We start from the raw sequence: 19,938 nt of genomic DNA on the forward strand, positions 1-19,938 counted from the left end.
AAAATGATGCAGAGAATTTAGAATTTTCATTATTTGGAAATAGTATTACTACCAAGAGTAGACAATTTTTAAAACTTTGCTCTATGAATGCGTCTTATTACTAAAAATATTTATTTTTTAATATTTGACTATATAGTATAGCAGACACTATATTAATCATATGATTAATGCCATGTTTTAAAAATAAATTTAAATTGTAATTAATGTATCTTTTTAGGTTTTCTAATTAAATTTTAATTTGCCTTATTGATATTGTTATTAATGTTATTAATTCCATTAATGTTATTTAATGTTATTAATATCTCCAATTGATAAACACTAGGATATTCCACCAGTGCCACTTATGAGAAAGCAACAATGGATTCATTTTCCCACTATCTGTTCATTCCCCACCCAGCCTGATTCACACATGATTGTCACCCTTTTGGCACCTGAGTGTGCAAATCCTAGTCTAGAGTTGACAAGAAAATAGAAGGGAGTATGCAAACTACAGTGTAAGAAAGACATCTTTGCTCAGCATTCTTTAAAATGCATTTCTTGCCTTCAAACGGAATTTAAGCTTACTTTATATTAATTATAATCACTACTTATTGAGCTCTATATTCCTGTCAATTTTTCCAACAAATATATGCAGTTAATGTCATTATTGATGTTTTACAAATGAAGGGATCTAGATATTTGATAATTAATGATCTGTCTGAGGATATTTAGTAACCATTACAGCTGGAATTCAACACCAGATCTCTCTGACTGCACAGCCTGACAAAGTCTTATGCAACTACATTTTAGCTCCTGTGTTGAACTTATCCTCATTCCCCTCTGCAGCCTCCTTGGATTGTTTGGATTCTGTACAGGAAGCATCCTTATGCCATTGTCTCTGCATGGGATCTTTCATTTCCATGTTCTAGCACTTATCACCATGAGTCACACTTGGTAGAAGGTCATTAAAAGATTTTAGAAGTAAGTAATGACATTCTCTCCTGTCTTCATTTCATTTAATCAATACACACACACACACACACACACACACACATTACTGAGGACTGAGGATCGTTATAAGCCTTTAAAATGTTGTGAAAGATTTAAAAGTTTAGCTAGAGACAGGGAAAATAAAACAGGTGTTTTTGAAAAATGTGTATTCTGGGGGTTGTTTTGATGGCATTTTGGATTTTCAAAGTTTTAAATAATGGAGAGCTTTTTTTTAAAAAAGTAAAGATTAAACTAATTTTATTTTCTAATGATAAAAGTTATATTTCAAAATAACAATAATTATAAAATACAAAGCAGCAAAGGAAGCATTCATGTAATAATCTCTAAATAAAAAACAAAACTGTTAGAATTTTATATTTATAACTGTCAGTATCATTGTCATACACATATGTCTACTTATGTATGCATATTAAACATAAAATCAATTTCGGTTCATGCTTACAGACATTAATCTAAATTTATAAGACTGAATGTATGCCCAAATTATCAATCTTTATGTATGTGTGTATATATATATGCATATATAAATGTATATATTTATGTTTAATATACAAACACACATATGCATACATACATATATGTATGTATGCATATATATGTGTGTATATGTAATTTTTAAAATACTGCATAGAACTGCCTTGAAACTAGAACATTTTGTAAGCATCGTATCTTATCAATCGGTAAATATCACCATAAGCATTTGTAATGAATGTACAGTGTTATAAAGTTTTGGATATATTGATTATTGTTTAGCATAATAAATAGTTCAGTATATGCTACATATGTTTTAATTGCTGTGATTTTTCCACTTACTTTATACTCTCTGTGTGTGTATATTTAAAAATGTTAGACTGTTAAAAATTAGCGGCTTGGCCAGGCGCAGTGGCTTACGCCTGAAATACCAGCATTTTGAGTGGCCGAGGAGGGTGGATCACCTGAAGTCAGGAGTTCGAGACCAACCTGGCTAACATGGTGAAACCCTGTCTCTACTAAAAATACAAAAATTAGCCGGGTGTGGTAGTGCATGCCTGCAGTCCTAGCTACTCACAAAGGTGAGGCAGGAGAATTGCTTGAACCCAGGAGGTGGAGATTGCCAGCCTGGGGGACAAGAGTGAGACTTCGTCTCAAAAAAAAAAAAAAGAAAAAGAAAAAGAAAAAAAAAATAGAAGTTCATGGCTCATGCCTGTAATCCCAGCATTTTGGGAGGCCGAGGTGGGCGGATCACGAGGTCGGGAGATCGAGACCATTCTGGCCAACATGGTGAAACCCCATCTCTACTAAAAATACAAAAAAAAAAAAAAAAATTAGCCAGGCATGGTGGTAGGCGCCTATAGTCCCAGCTACTCAGGGGGCTGAGGCAGGAGAATCGCTTGAACCCAGGAAACGGAGGCTGCAGTGACCCAAGATTGCACCACTGCACTACGGCCTGGATGACAGAATGAGACTCCCACTCAAAAAAAAAAAATTAAAGATATGAAATGTTCTAATTCGACCTATTTTTAGTTATTGTTTTATTTTAAAATGTTAGTATAAGTACTAGGAAATGGAACGTTTTATATGGTTATACTCCACTTGGTACAGGAAAGGTGGAAATTATCTTTAAAATGGATTTGGGTGTGTGTACAGATTTTAAATCTTAACAAGGAATTATTTTGTATCTACAACACCAGGAAAAATTCCTGAATACAATGGATGCACATTTCTTGCTGCCACAGTGAGGGTAACAGGCGGACGGAGTTTTCTGTGCTGGACATCCCACTCCCCATTTTGATTACCCGTCTTCCATTCCTGTGCAGTCAGTAGTTTGGTTAGTTAAGTTTATATTTCCATTGAAACATGAATAAACATGAATAGATTATATTACCCTAATACACAATTAAAAAGCTACAAATTTCAGTAGAAATCAGCTTACACAAGTTATTTTCTTGCCAAATAAATCTATTAATACTACACACAGCAGTATTCAAGCATTGACTCATTCTTTTTGAATATTTTTACATAATCCTGGGATAACAAATTGTTCAAGTATAAAGTATTATGAAGTTACAGAGAAGAAGTATTTGAAAGGTTATGATGATATCATTTGACTAAGAGGAGCACAATTTATTAGTATTTCCACTTTAAAGAATATTACTTCTTCAACAATTGACTTAATGCCTTGTTCTACTTTATTATTTTATTCTTGTATTCTCCACATTACAAAAACAATCTACACATAATTTCTAAAGGCCATTTTAATATTTTCCAAACATAGTTTCTACATATTAATTATTATTGCTTTTTACATTTTATTCTAGTTGTTGGCACATCTCACTCTCTTGTCATTCTCTCTAGTCATTAATATACTACCTCTTTTTTGTATTCTAATTTTTGATACAGATATTCTAATGTAAAATATATCATAATATATTCTATATTCTAAATTGCTCCCACTTTCTTGCCTTATTTTTAAGCCATGGTAGGAAATACACCATACATTTTATTATTTTAATAGTAGTAATGTTATGTAATAAACCATTCAAAGGATAGAGATTGTAACATTCACATATCAGTTAATAAGTTGATCTTTTCCAAGTTGAGTCAGGTATGTACTAAGGGAAACTAACAAAAACAAAAAATGATAATATAACAATTCCTCACAGGTAAATAATTCTGATGGTCTAGTAAACACTCTAGTGGGAGAGAAAGTAGATCTCTGTGGGAGAAAACATCTCAATTCTGCAACCGCTCCCAAGGGTGGGTTAGCAGGACAAGACTTCTGTGCTTGGCTCAGAAGTTTGGCTCAACCACTACTTTCTATCCCGTGTTTTGCTCAACCACTACTCTCTATCATGAAGTGTTTACCTTCATAGCTGATCTTCAAGTTTCCTAGAAAGATGGTTCAGACTTTTTTTCATATTAAAAAAAACATTGCAGTTTACAAAGCTACATAGTACATTATTGAAGACAAGGGCCCACATAAAATATTAGTTGAATTTTAGAATTCTTTATAACAATTCATATGAACTAGCAAAAAGTAGATTTCTACAAAGTACTCAGTATAGATTTTTTAATTGATTAATAAAAGATGTTTAAAGATCAGCTTTTTCCATCTGTATTTCCAGGCTATGCTGATTTTAGCTGAAGGCATATATGAGTAGGTTCAGAGATTCCTTAGCACATTCCTTAGCAAAGCCAAAAGGTATTTTGAAATGATTATAATAATGTAAGAAGTACATGGTTTCTGTACCTAACCTTGCTCAGATCACACATATATCCTCAAATTTTCTTTTATTTTTACATTTTAAGTGAGAAATATCTTGCTAGTAAATCTGTTCTTGTAGATGTGACCTTTGTTGATTTTCCAACTTTGTGTACTTTTTCTGTTTAAATGACCTGCTATTTCAAACTAGTCAGTAGGACAAAAGGGAACTAAAAAAGGACAAAATAAAATAAGTCAATGGCATGATTTATAAATGAAAATAGTCTGCATTACTTCTGCTATAAGTGTATACCATACAGAGTTAGCATGTTTAAGTTTCTCTGTAAAGCTATTGGAAGGTAATTATTTCATTTAGCAAAAGCACTGTTGAAGAAAGACTTTGTGTAATGTCCTTTATCCAAACCTAATGTTCATTTTTATTAGGTTTTTAAAGTTTGTTTCCATGGCATATGACAGAGGAAATGCTTTCTCTGGAGACCTACTTTAAATTCTTATAAAATGTCATTGATTAAATTTTCTTAAAGTAAATGTTAGACTCTATCTGGAGTCTTGACTGAAAATGTTCAACACACATACTTTATCCTTTAGCTTTTGGATATTGCACTTCCCTGTTCTCTTGAGTGCTAAAACAAATTGGATATAATATAATTTCAAAGTGCAAAAAATAAACCACAGAAAGTTACACTCTACATTCTTGATAGATAATCATTTAGTATTGTTTGAACACAGGCTTTTGGTTTCTCCTAGTTAAAAAAATTTTAAAGGGAAATCTTTTCCAAAATGTTTACATAAGAAGTGTGGGATAATTTTGATAGCCAATTTTAAAAAGAAAAAATCTGTCTATGTACGTTGTTTTATATGTGATGATTTCAGTATATCAGAATAGGATATTAGTATATATTAACTCACTAAAAATCTGCATAAAATTCTGGGGACCTTGTGTTACCATCTATTGTTCTTCTCACTTATATTATTTATTTATCATTGCAGATTAAAAAAATCAACAGAAACTTTCCTGTAAACCAGCAGGTAAGATCAAAGCATACTTGGAAAGCTAAATGACATACTTCTTTAATTTTATTGATTATAGAAGATAATGTTACCTGATTTCTAGACAGAAATAATTGGTACTGTTATTTACTATCTTCAGTGAGAAACATACATTTCAGCTATCTCTTTCATATTATGTAATATATTGGCTCCTCTACTTATATTAAAAAGTACTTTAAAAATGTGTATCTAAGTCAAAAATTATTGTTTCTACAAAATAATTATATTTATTTGAATACATTGTTGAAGAACTTAGAGTTTTATTTACATATGATAGTTTTAGTATATCTTAACTTTTGAGAGACCTACTTTTAATTTATCTCAAAATTCAAATGGATTTTTCACAATTTGCTGACAGTATTTCAAATGAGTCTAAGTTAATGCATAGAACAAAAATAATTTTGATTATTCAGTTCTGTAAACTTCTTACTATTGATATCAACTTTGATTTGAAACCATTGACAAATCTAAATGTCTATGATAGCTATGTATAAATGATACATAAATTACAAATTAATTTTAATCATAAAAATGTTTAAATGCTCTTCAACTTATAAAATGTAAGATCTTTTCCTTATCTAAACCCCAGTTCCCTTATCTGCAACATTTGTGTAAGGGCGACTATCCTGTAAGTTTATTTTGAGGATTAAATAATAGTACATGTGAAGTTCTCAATCTATGCTATCATTACCATCAAAGTTTCTAAATGTTTACACTTGTTCTTTGGAATACAGAATTTATGTTTTGTAGAAATTGTATGATGCTGCTAGCCCAGATCAGCCTCCAAAGCCATGTGTAACTAGGACACTGTAGAGAACAGCTTTGGAGAGTTAATTGTGTCTACAATGCTCTGATCTAGCTCTTTTCAGCTCCAGAGGTCCCCTCCCTCCTACCTTAAGTCCCTCAGCCCTGAGCCAAGTTGCTATCTTGGATAAATGCAGAGGTTGGAGAGATGTACGTGTCTTGCCACATGCTACAGCAGCCTGTAGTTGTTTTTAAGGCCCTTACTTACAGAGTGGAAACCAGAGCTGTCACCAGCAGCTTCTGCTTACTTGCTCTATTATGACACCTGGGATGCTCCCTTTGTTGCTCCCATGCTGTCCCAGGTGATTCTCATATGGGTGTCATCTTGAGAACTGCAGATAAGTGTAGTTCAAGGTAGGTGTCATCTTGAGAGCTACAGTTTAATGCTTTCATAGGGTTCCAGTAGAGGGAAAATGTCATTAATAAGAAATTACTCAAATAGAAGAAAGTATCAGCTATGGGGGAAGATTATAATGTCCATCAGTAAACAAGGCTGTTTTATAGTCAGATCTATAAAAATGGAAATCTACTGTTTTGTAAGTTCTTCTCCAAAATAAAAAATGGTGAATTTTTTTTTAAATTTAAGAATGACTCTAGACCTGTGTCATCACTCTCTCATGCCCTTTCTAACCTCAACATGGGAGATATTAATATTGGTGTAATGTATTATTACAGTGGTTATTCCCCTGATAGCCCCAAAGCTATTCTGTAATCATAATGACAACTACAACTAACACTTCTCACGTAGTCAGCTTGCTGACTGGGAGCACTTCTTGCCACATTTGCTTATATCAAGGTTTAGAATAGTATTAAGTAAAATAAGTGAGAATTTGAATAAATCACACATAGAACAAGTAATAAAAACTGTAATATTCTAACACTATATTTATAATATTCTGACATTCATATGTAAGCATAGATGTTCACTAGTATTCATCATTTTTATTTGCTAGCCTGTTAATATTATTCATTATATAATTATTTCGAATCTGTAATTATATAATTCAAAACTATTTCAGATTTTATTTCAATTATCTTGGCAGCTCACAGTTTTGAAAATTGTAACAAATTCATCCTGTTATTTAAGAAACCTGAAAACAAGAGTTAATAGAATTTTTCCTTACTACTTTCCATTGTGTACATGAACAATTTTAAGAAATAGCATTAATTTATAGTTAAACATTTATATTATTGCATAATTAGGAAAACTCACTGCACAGTATGATAACAACGCATTAATTGACTGGAGTACATTTCCTATTTAGTAAAATCTGAGCCAGTTTAAGGAACTGAAATTTAAAAACACATATAATCCCATTTCTGATGATATATACATTAAATAACTCCCTCATATTCCTGATGTTCTAGGTATCAAAACAGAAATTAAGAGTCACCCAAGCTACAATGAATCAGAAGTTCTCTGCTCCCTGAAATTTGATTTTCAATTTGTGCTACCCAGATGGTACCACTACCCTAACCAGAGAAATTAAAATGAAAGCAAAACATAGGGAGAAAGCCACTGTGGTCCAGCTGAGACAACTGCTAAGATTAGTTCCACGTGAACTCTGCCACACTCCAGAATGCATAAGGCTTTCAGACACTCTGTCTGAAGAAGAGGGTTGGGCCCAAAATTATAAACCATATGAGGAAATAAACCATTATAAAGAAGTGCATAATCTAGAGACTAAAGAACTATCCAAAATGTTTTTAATCATGATTTTTTTAAATAAAGAAATCAAAATCCTAAGACAAGAACAGGACATGGTGCTAAAATTTGTAGTTGTAAAAGAACCAAATAGGAGTTCAAAAATGAAAAAAAAAACCTACATTTAAAATTAGTTAACCAACTAAATAATCTTAGTTATTGCCTCCACTTGAAATCATATTAGTGTATCTCCTAATTCATTTTTTGTGAGGAATAAGTTTTCCATTTTTTCTATGCATCTGGGATTCTATTAATCTTAATAGATGCATCTATTAAGATTCTGATTTGTTTCTCTTTTTTTTTTTTTTTTTTTTTTTTTTTGAGATGGAGTCTTGCTCTGTCACCCAGGCTGGAGTGCAGTGGCACAATCTTGGCTCACTGCAAACTCCGCCTCCATGGTTCAAGCGATTCTCCTGCCTCAGCCTCCCAAGCAGCTGGGATTACAGGCATGCACCACTACACCTGGCTAATTTTTGTATTTTTAGTAGAAACAGAGTTTCACCATGTTGGCCAGACTGGTCTCAAACTCCTGACCTTAAGTGATCTGCCTGCCTTGGCCTCCCAAAGTGCTGGGATTACAGACGTGAGCCACAGCACCCAACCTGATTTGGTTCATTTTTACAGTGAACACACTGAAATTAAACTTGCCCTGGTAACTTTCTGTTGAAAAGATGAAAGGCGGGACAGTGGTCTTGCTGATGAACAAAATAGGGATAACTGAATGGATGTCAAGTGATGTTGTGATAATTCTCTCAATGTATTAGAAGTAAAGGCATATACAGGCCCAGACAACCAGGCCTATATCACACTACTATATGTACCTAGACCATTAGGTTATAATTTGTTACATGTGTCATTTTTACTCATTTTTAACTGAAATTTCTTCATCCTGAAATATATCTCATTCCTCCCACAAAAATAGCATTTTTCAATAAGTTTCTTCTATAATTACCTGGGAGTAACATTATAAAGTATTAATTTGTCATTAAAATATTAATATAATGAGCTTTATATTAGGCAGTATACAAAATAATGTAATCAAATTATTTATATTAGTTTAAATTAATAAGGTTGTACTTATTTAAAATAACATATTAGCTCTGGTAGCTATTCCTATAGAAATATTGACATTCGACTAACCATAATAATTTGGACACATTATTATAGATGTGTACGTACCATAGAATGCTGGCAGCTGGAATAGAAAGTGACTAGAGTCTCTAGTTGTGCTGGGGAGAATTAGGGAATTACAGAACACTTTAAAAATCCATTTCTGTAGTGGCATCAGAAAAGAAAGAGGAGTAGGATAAATTTTGTCAGTTTTGCTTCTCTATAAAAGCAACAGAAAAATGGCAAAAATAGAATCAACTTTTAACAAATATGGAAATTCACAAAGGCTCACTGAACCCAGGGAGCATTTATTCAAGAAAAACAGCTGAGTCTTGGTAAGAACAGTAAGCTTTGTGGCATTATAACCGGACCTGGTCCCAACCCCTCTCTTTTCTCTGGCAATATGTTGGCTTACATAACAATGATGTATACCCTAAAATTTATAATCTAATCAGTTGCATATTTAATTCATTAAATTTTAGCTTTATTGAAGATGTGTGTGTGTGTGTGTGTGTGTGTGTGTGTGTGTATTTAGACAAAATATTCTACTAATGAAACTGACAATTGGTCTTTATTTTGGGAGAATGTCAAAAATCTATTTTTTTTTCAATTTGAGAAAGAAACTCTCCTGGTTCTTTATATATTCAATTTATAAATGTTAAAAACACATTATAGAGTCACACAATCTGAAGATAATGAGCCTGTTGTTGTTCTGGTCTATTTCATAACACTTGGTGATAAAACATGCTGGCATTTTATGATCTAAAGGAGAATCCACCTCAAAAAAATAATGTGTCTGTATAAATTAACTCTTGGAAAATCAACTAGCTCATAAATCATTTGATAACAAACATGATGGATATTTCCCAGGAAAAAGAGGTGTAAATGTTATTTTACAGTTAAACTAAAAGAGCCCACACCTAATTGTGTAAAAATGTATGTATTACAGTTAAAATAAAATATACACTCTAGAAGACTTGGAAAAGTGTTATTCAAATATTAGAAAGTTGTATATGTGTGTGTGTTGAATTTATACACATATGTACCTGGGTTTCATTATTGAAAGAACTGTCTTAATTCTCATTGGCTTTCTTTTCTAAATATATAGATTTTCAAAATCCTGAGGGAGCAGGGAACAAATGTAGCAAAATTGTCTTGTTTTACATTTTCCAGATTGTTACATAAATGGAATCATACTGTATGTATGAATTTTTGTGGCTTCTTTCATACAGCATAATTATTTTTAATATTGCTCATTTAGCAGCGTGCATCAATCCATCATTCTTTTTAATGCTGGGTAGTATTTTATCAGTGGCTCTACCACCATTTGTGTATTGTGTATTATCCCATTAATGCACATTTGCTTCATTTTAAGTTTTAGTGTATTACAGATAAAGCTGATATAAATATTTATGAAAAGTCTTTGTCTTGACCTATGCTTTTATTATATTTGGGTAAAATCCTAGTAGTGTAATAACTGGATATTATGGTTCTGTATTTTAAACATTTTAAGAAACTGCAGAACTGTTTTCCAAAGGGTTTTACATTTCACACTGACACCAGCAGGGTAAAGATAATCTCATAGATATCCCTATGGTCAGGCTTTTAATTTTTGGACATTCTAATAGATGTGTCATGATCTGTTAAATTTTAATTTACATTTCTCCAAAGAATAATGATGTTGAGCATCTTTTCATGTGCTTATTTGACGTCTGTATATATTCTTTTGTGAATTGTCTCTTCAAATGTTGCCCAAGGACAGAATTTTTAAATTTGATGAATTCCGATTCACTGTATTTTAATGAGTCATGCTTTTGAAATTATATTTAGTAAATCTCTGCCTAACACAAGAAATAAATTTTCAACTATTTTTTATCCTAGGTTTTTTACAGTATTCTTTTTATTTTTAATCTATGATTTATTTTTATTTAACACTTGTTTCAAAAGTGAGGTATAGATTAAAGCTATTTTTAAGGGGGGGTACAATAGTTCCAACATATTTGTTGAAAATATTATTCTTTCTTCACTGTATTATTATTCCTCAACCAAAAAACAAATTGATCACATACATATGGACCTATTTCTGGACTCCAAATGCTGTTGCCTTGGTCTATTTGTATCTCGTGACACGAATACAAAACTGTCTTGAATACTGTAGTACTACGATGTCTAACATGAGTAGTGTAAGTCCCCTAGCTTTGTAATTATTTGTTGTTGTTGATAAAACTTCTAATATTTTTTATTAATGTTTTTATATAATTGAAACATAATAATTGTACACATGTTTGGGGAACAGTGTAATATTTCAAATCATACATACACTGTATAATGAGTGAATCAGAGTAATTGCCAAATCCATCACTTTAAACATTTATCATTTATTTTGGTGGTAACATTCAAAATCTCCTCTAGCTATGTTGAAGTTTATACTACATGGTTATTTGCTGTAGTTACCCTACTGGGTAACAGAACATCAGAACTTACTCTTCCTGTGTAACTGTAACTTTGTACCCACAGGCGAACCTCTCACAATCTCCCCTCACTCTTCCCCTCCCTAGCCTCTGGTAACCACTATTGTACTCTCTACTTGTATGAGATCAACTTTTTTTTAGATAACACTGATGAGTGAGATCATGTGATGTTTGTCTTTCTATGATTGGGTCATTTTACTTAACATAATGTCCTCCAAGTTCACTCATGTTTCTGTGAATGACAAGATTTCATTCCCTTGTATAGCTACAGAGAATATATACATATATATACACTTATATGTATATATATACATGTATATATGTATAGATATAAGAATATATATATGTGTATATATGTATAGATATAAGAATATATATACATATCTATACATATATACACTTATATATATACATATCCATGTATATACATGTATACACGTATATACATACATATATACATGTATATATATACATACACATATATATACATATACATGTATATATACACATACATACACGTATATATACACATATACACGTGTATATACACGTATATATACACATATACACGTGTATATACACGTATATATACACATATACACGTGTATATACACGTATATATACACATATACACGTGTATATACACATATATATGTATATAAATGCCACATGTTCTTTATTCATTCATCTGTATATGAACATTTAAGCTGATACCATATCTCAGCTATTGTGAATAGTGCTGCTTATTGGGAGTGCAGCTATCTCTTTGACATACTGATTTCATGGTCTTTGAGTGTATACTCAGTAATGGATTGCTGGATCATATAGTAATTCCATTTTGATTTTTTGAGGAACCACCATACTGTTTTCCATAATGGATGTACCAATTTACATTGCCAACAGCAGTACGAAAGAGTTGCCCTTTCTTCACATCCTTGCCAGCATTTGTTATTTATTTTTCTTTTTGTTTTTTGATAATAATCATTTGAACTGGTGTGAGGTGATATCTCATTTTGGTTTTGATTTGTATTTCACTAATGATTAGTGATTTTGAGCATTTTTAAATGTAAATGTTGGCCATTTGTATGTATTCTTTTGAGAAGTGTCTATTCAGATCTTTTGCCCATTTTTAAATCCAATTACATGGTTTCTTGCTATTGAGTTTTTTGAGCTTCTTATATATTACGGTAATTAATATCTTGTCTGTGAGTTGTCTCTTCACTTTGTTGGTTATTTCCTTTGATGAGCAGAAGTTTTTTGTTTGTTTGTTTGTTTAGTTTGATGAAATCCTATTTGTCTATTTTTGCTATTATCGCCTGTGCTTTTGAAGTCTTATTTTAAAAAATCCTTGCCCAGCCCAATGTCATGAAGCAATTTCCCTATGCTTTCTTCAAGTGCTTCCATAGTTTCAGGTCTTACTTAAAGTTCAAGTCTTACTTAAATTTAAGTCTTTAAGACATTTTGATTTGATTTTTGTGTGTGGTGAGAGATAGGGGTCTAGTTTCATTTTTCTGAGTATAGACATGCAGTTTTCCCAGCATCATTACTGAAAAAACTGTTCTTTCCCTAATATGTGTTCTTGACACTTTTGTTGGCTATAAGTGTATTGATTTATTCTTAGGTTTTCTTTTCTGTTCCATTGATTTATGTATCTGTTTTTATGCCAGAACCATACATTTTGTTTACTATATCTTTGTAGTATATTTTAAAGTCATGTCGTGTGATGCCTTAACTTTGTTCTTTGTGCTCAAGATGACTTTGTCTATTGGGAGTCTTTTACATTTCCATATGAATTTGAACATTGCTTTAAAAAAATCTGTGAAAATGGCATGGTCATTTGATAAGGATTTCATTAAATATGTAGATGGCTTTGGTTAATATTGACATTTTAACAATATTAATTATCCCAATCCATGAACACAGAATACCTTTCCATTTGTTTGGATTCCCTCCAATTTCTTTCATCAATGCTTTATCGTTTTTATTATAGAGATCTTTCATTTTTTTGGTTAAGTTTATTCCTAAGTATTTCTCTGTGGCCATTGTAAATGAAATTGCTTCCTAATTTTTATATGATAGGTTGCTATTGGTGTATGGAAATACTACTAATTCTGTGTTGATTGTGTATTCTGCAAATTTACTAAAGTCATTCATTAGTTATAACAATTTTTTGGAGTCTTTAAGGTTTTCTACATCTATGGTAGGTTTGTATATTCATTGGGTGCAAGAGATACTTTAATATAGGCATGCAATGCATAATAATCACATCATGGAAAATGGAGTGTTTTTCCTCCATCCAATTTTCCCAGCACCATTGATTGAAGAGACTGTCATTTCCCCCAATGTATATTCTTGGCACGCTTGTTGGAAATGAATTCACTGTAGGTGTATAAATTTGTTTCTGGGTTCTCTATTCTGTTCCACTGATCTATGTGTCTGTTTTTAACAGCACCATGCCATTTTTCTTACTATATCTCTATAGTATAATTAGAAATGAAGTAATGTGATTCCTCTAGTTTTCTTCTTTTTGCTCAGAATAGCTTTGTTTATTCTGGATATTTTGTGGTTCCAGATAAATTTTAGGATTGTTTTTCTATTTATGTAAAGAATGTCACTGGCATTTTGTTAGGAATTGCATTGAGTCTGTAGATTGCTTTGGGTAGTATGGACATTTTAACAATATTGATTCTTCAAATCCATGAATATAAAATGTCTTTCTTTTTTGTATCCTTTTTAATTTCTTTCACCAATGTTTTATAGTTTTCACTGTAGTGATCTTTCATTTCTTTGTTATTTGTGGCTATTACAAATGGAGTTACAGTTTTGATTTCATTTTCAGATTGTTCACTGTTGGCATTTAGAAATGCCACTGATTTTTGTATGTTGATTTTGAATCCTACAGCTTTAATGAATTTGTTTATCAGTTCTAATAGTTTTTTGGTGTCTTTAGATTTTTCCAAATATTAGATCATAACCTCTGCAAACAAGGATAATTTGACTTCTTCTTTTCCAATTTCAATTTTGTTTATTTCTTTCTCTTGTCTGATTGCTCTAGCTAGGACTTCCAGTACTATTTTGAGAAACAGTTGAGAAAGTGGGCTTCTTTTTCATGATCCAGACAAAGATGCTTTCAAGAATGGCTTTCAGTTTTTCCCTATTCATGATAATACTACCTTGGGTCTGTAATATATGGATTTTATCATGTTAAGATATGTTCCTTGTATTCCCAGTTTTTTTTATCATGAAGGGATATTGAATTTTATCAAATGCTTTTACAGCATCAATTGAAATGATCATATGATTGTTGTTCCTCATTCTGTTGACATGATGTATCACATTGATTGATTTGTGTATGTTGAACCATTGTTGAATATCTGTGATAAATCCCACTTGGTCATGATGAATGATCTTTTCAGTGTGTTGAACTTGCGTTGATAGTATTTTGTTGAGGATTTTTGCATCAGTTTTCATCAGAAATATTGGCCTGCAATTTTCTTTTTCAGATGTGCCTTTGTCTGCTTTTGATATCAGGGAAAACTGTCCTCATAGAATAAGTTTGGAAATATTTGCTTCTCCATTTTTTGGAAGAGTTTAAGTAGGAATGGTATTAGTTCTTTAAATGTTTGATAGAATTCAGCAGTGAAGCCATTGGGTCCTCAGCTTTTCTTTACTGGGAGACTTATTAGAGCTCCAATCTCCTTCTTTGTGATTGGTATGGTTTGGTATTGGATTTCTTCATGATTCAATCTTGGTAAATTGTATGTGTCTAGGAATTTACCTATTTCCTTTGGATTTTCCAATTTATTGCCATCTATTTGCTCATAATAGCAAATATATAAATTTCTATTGAATTTATGTGGTATCAGTTGTAATTAGAAATTCATCTCTAATTTTATTTATTTGGTTCTTCTTTCTTTTTTTCTTAGTTTTGGTAAAGGTTTGTCAACATTATTCATCTCTTTAAAAAACCAACTTTTCACTTTGTTATCTTTTGTATTGTTTTATTTATTTGTGTATAATTTATTTCTGCTCTGATCTTTACTCTTTTTTTTTCCTTCTACTAATACTGGGTTTGGTTTGCTGTTGCTTGTCTAGTTCTTTAAGACATGTTAGGCTGGCTGGGCGTGGTGGCTCACCCCTGTAATCCCAGGACTTTGGGAGGCCAAGGCGGGCAGATTATGAGGTCAAAAGATTGAGACCATCCTGGCCAACATGGTGAAACTCCATCTCTACTAAAAATACAAGAAACATTAGTTGGGCGTGGTGGCATGCACCTGTAGTCCCAGCTACTTGGGAGAATTGCTTGAACCCAGGAGGTGGAGGTTTCAGTGAGCCAAGATTGCATCACTGCACTCCAGCCTGGTGACAGAGCCAGCGAGACAAAAAAACCAAAACCAAAACAAAACAAAACAAAACAAAAGACATGTTAGGCTATTAGGCTATTTCTTTGAAGGGTTTTTGTTTGTTAGGTTTTGCTTTTTATGTAGGCACTTACAGCTATAAATTTTCCTCTTAGCTCGGCTTTTGCTGCATCCCATAGGTTTTATTATGTTGTGTTTCCATTACCATTTGTTTCAAGAAATTTTTCAATTTACCTCTTAATTTCTTCATTGACCAACTGGTCATTCAGGAGCATGTGTTTAATTTCCATGTGTTTGTATAGCTTCTAAAATACCTCTTGTTATTTATTTCTAGTTTCATTCCATTGCAGTCAGAGAAAATCCTTGAGATTATTTTAATTTTTTCAGTATTTTCAGACATGTTTTGTTAGCTGACATATGGTATCTCCTTTAGAATAATCTATGTGCTGAGGAGAAGAATGTTTATTCTGAAGCTGTTCGATGAAATATTCTGTAAATATTTATTAGGTTCGTTTGTTCTAAGGTGCAAGATTAAATATGATTTTCTTTGTTGATTTTCTTTCTGGAAGATTTGTCCAATGCTGAAAGTTGGGTGTTGAAGTGTCTAGCTGTTCTTGTATTGAGGTCTGTCTCTCTCTTTTACTTTAATAATATTTGCTTTCTATATCTGGGTGCTTCAGTACTGAGTGCATATGTAATTGCTATATCCTTTTGATGAATTTACCCTTTTATCATTATATAGTAACTTTCTTTGTCTCCTCTTGTAGTTTTTGTCTTGAAATATATTTTGTCTGGTATAAGTATAGCTACTTCTGCTATTTTTCTGTTTCAATTAGCATGGAATATATTTCATTATTCCTTTATTTTCAGTCTTTGTGTATCTTTAGAGGTTAAGTGTGTTTACATTAAGCAACAGATAATTGAGTCTTCTTTTTTTAATCCATTCTGCCACTCTATGTCTTTTGATTGAGAGGTTAGTCTATTTACATTCAATGTTATTATTGATAAGTAAGGACTTACTCCTGCTATTTTGCTATTTGTTTTCTTGTTGTTTTGTGGTCTTCTCCTTCTTATTTCCTTTCATCTAGTCTTCCTTTTAGTTAACATGATTTTATCTGGTGGTATGATTTAAATTCTCTTTTATATTATTTGTGTATCCATTGTATGGTTTTCTATTTGAAGTTGCCGTGAGGATTGATAGAGCATCTTATAACTCATAATTTTAAACTAATGACAACTGAAAAATTTTTCCATAAACAAAAACTAATATAAACTCTACACTTTAACTTCTTCCTCCAACTTTTTAACTTATTTCTCTTTATGTCTTGTAGTGCTGTTTGTCTTGAAAAGTTGTTGTAGGTATTATTTTTGATTGGTTCATCATTTAGTCTTTCTACTTAAGATGAATAGTTTACACACTACAATTACAGTGTTATAATAGTTTGTGTTTTTCTGTTTGCTTACTATTGCTAGTGAGTTTTCTACTTTCATGTGATTTTTTCTTGTTCATTAACATCATTTTCTTTCATGTTGACAAACTGCTTATAGTATTTCTTGTAGGACAGGTCTGGTGTTGATGAAATCCCTCAGCTTTTGTTTGTCTGGGAAGGTCTTTATTTCTTCCTCATGCTTAACGCATATTTTCACTGGATATACTATTCTAAGGTAATAGTTATTTTCCTTCATCGCTTTAAACATGCCGTGCTAGCCTCTACTGGCCTGTCGGGTTTCCGCTGAAAAGTCAGCTGCCAGATGTATTGGAGTTCCATTGTGTGTTATTTTTTTTTTCTGTTCTCTTGCTGGTTTTAGAGTTCTTTCGTTTTCTCTGGCCTTTGGAAGTTTGATTGTTAAATGCCTCAAGGTTGTCTTCTTTAGATGAAGTCCACTTGGTGCTTCATAACCTTCTTGTACTTGAATGTTATCTTTCTCTATGTTTTGGAAGTTCTCTATTATTATTTCTTTGAATAAACTTTCCAGTCTTATTTCTTTCTCTACCTTCTCTTTTAGACCAATAACTTTTAGATTTGCCTTTTCAAGACTGTTTTCTAGATATTGTGAGTGTGCTTCATTAATTTGTTTTTCCATTGTCTCTTCTGTGATTTTCAAATAACCTGTCATCAAGGTCACTAATTCTCTTTTCTGCTCCACAGTTCTGCTATTAAGACACTGATGCATTCTTCAGTAGGTCAGTTGCATTTTTCAACTCTAGAATTTCTGCTTGATTCTTTTAAACCATTTCAATCACTTTGTGAAATTTATTTGATAGAATTCTGAATTCCTTCTCTGTGTTGTCTTAAATCTCTTTGAGTTTCTTCAAACCAGCTACTTTGAATTTTCTTTGTGAAAGGTCATACATCTGTATTTCTCCAGGACTGGTCCTTAGTGTCTTATTTATTTCTTTTGGAGAAGTTATGTTTTCCTGGATAGTCTTGATGCTTATGGAGGTTTGTCAGCATCTGGGCATTGAAAATTTGGATATTTATTGTAGTCCTCACTGTCTAGGCTTGTTAGTACCCTTCTTTCTTGGGGAGGCTTTCCAGCTTTTCGATGCGACTTGGACCCCAAGACCAATAACACTGATTCTTGCAGACTCATAGGTGTTCTGACTTGGTGGCCTTGGATAAGATCAGAAGAATTATCTGGTTTTCAGGAAGACATTTTTGTTCTCTTCTCTTACTTTTTTCCCAAATGAAGACTCCCTCTCTGTGCTGATCAGCTTAGAGCTGGAGGATGGGTGATGCAAGACCCCTGTGGCCACCATCATTAGGACTGCACTGGGTCAAACCCGAAGCCAGCAGAGCACTGAGTCTAGCTCAAGGCCAGCTGTGATCACTACCTGGCTACCACCTAGGTTCACTCAAAGCCCTAGGGTTCTACAGTCAGCAAGTGAGGAAGCCAGCCAGGGTAATGTCCTGTACTTCAGGGCAGTGAGTACCTCCATGCCCCAGAAGCAGTCAGATATGTTTTCTAGGGGCCAGGGACTAGAGTCGAAAACCTTAGAAATCTACTGGGTACAGAGGCTTATGCCTGTAATACCAGCACTTTGGGAGGCTGAAGCAGGCAGATCACTTTAGCTCAGGAGTTTGAGATCATCCTGGGCACTTGATGAAACTCATCTGTACTTAAAAATACAAGAATTAGCTGGAAATGATGGCACATGCCTGTAGTCCCAGCTACAGGGGGCTGAGGTGGGAGGAGCACTTGAGCCCAGCAGGTGGAGGTTGCAGTGAGCCAAGATCACACCACTTAACTTCAGCCTGGGTGACAGAGGAAGACCCTCTTTCAAAAAAGAAAAAAAGAAGACCTTAGAAATATACCTGGTGTTCTATTCCATATGGCTAAGATGGCCCTCAAACTACAAGGCAATGCCCTTTCCACTTTTCCCTCCCCTTTTTACAGGCAGGGGAGTTCTGCCAGGCTACCACCAATAATCACTTAAAGTCCAAGGACTCTTCAGTGAGCTTGTGGTGAATGCTGCCAGGCCTTGGAGTCATTCTTCAGGGCAGTGGGCTCCCTTCTACTACAGGACAGGTTCAGAAATGTCCAACAGCCTAGGCCTGGATTTAGCCACCACAATAGCCTGCTTGGTGCTCTACCCCATTGTGGCTGAGCTGGTTCCTAGGGTGCAAGACAAAGTCCCCTTCATTTTTTTCCTCTGCTTTTCTCAAGCAAAAGGAGTCTTTCACCCTAGTCACAACAGCTGGAAATGTACTGGGTCTCACCTGAAGCCAGCATGTCTTAGGGTGTCACCAAAGGCCATGGCATATGAACAAGGTATCACTGCAGGTTATTCAGGACCCAAAGGTTCTTTAGTCAGCAGGTGATGAATTGTCCCCAGACTGGGTCCCTCCCTTCAAGGCAGTGGGTTTCCTTCTGGCCCAAGTTGTATCTAGAAATGTTGTCTAGGAGCTAGAGCCTGGAATGTGGCCTCACAACTCTGCCCCGTGCCCTGTCCTATTGTGAGTGAGCTGATATGCAAGATTTAAGACAAAGTCCTCTTTACTCTTCCTGCTCCTGTCTTGAAACAGAATGAAGGAGTCACTTTCATTTCTGTGAGCTGCACAGCCTGGGGTTAGGGGAGGGGTGGTGCAAGTCCTCCCTCAGCTGTCTTGGCTGGTATCTCCCTAGGTCAGGTGTTTCCCTGGTCCACCGGCTCTAAGCCCAGCCCAGCACTAGGAATTCCATAGGAATGTCAGTCCTTGTGGCTTAGACTGCCTTTCAAGTTTACTTAGAATGCTGGAGCCT

At 33.5% G+C, this 19,938-nt stretch overlaps 1 protein-coding gene across 4 annotated transcripts in view; it reads left to right on the plus strand.

Moving 5' to 3' along the window:
* The window catches only part of SNTG1 (syntrophin gamma 1), an 858,007-nt gene that overhangs the window by 666,857 nt on the left and 171,212 nt on the right, over positions 1 to 19,938 (plus strand). For all 4 annotated transcript variants that reach the window (XM_030795196.1, XM_030795194.1, XM_030795195.1 and 1 more), the window contains one exon: positions 5,183 to 5,221. In XM_030795196.1, the coding sequence (XP_030651056.1) occupies positions 5,183 to 5,221 (39 nt within the window). The remainder of the gene's footprint in view (positions 1 to 5,182; positions 5,222 to 19,938) is intronic.

The sequence above is a fragment of the Nomascus leucogenys genome, chromosome 16, assembly GCF_006542625.1.
Source record: "Nomascus leucogenys isolate Asia chromosome 16, Asia_NLE_v1, whole genome shotgun sequence".
Classification (NCBI taxonomy): Eukaryota; Metazoa; Chordata; class Mammalia; order Primates; family Hylobatidae; genus Nomascus; species Nomascus leucogenys.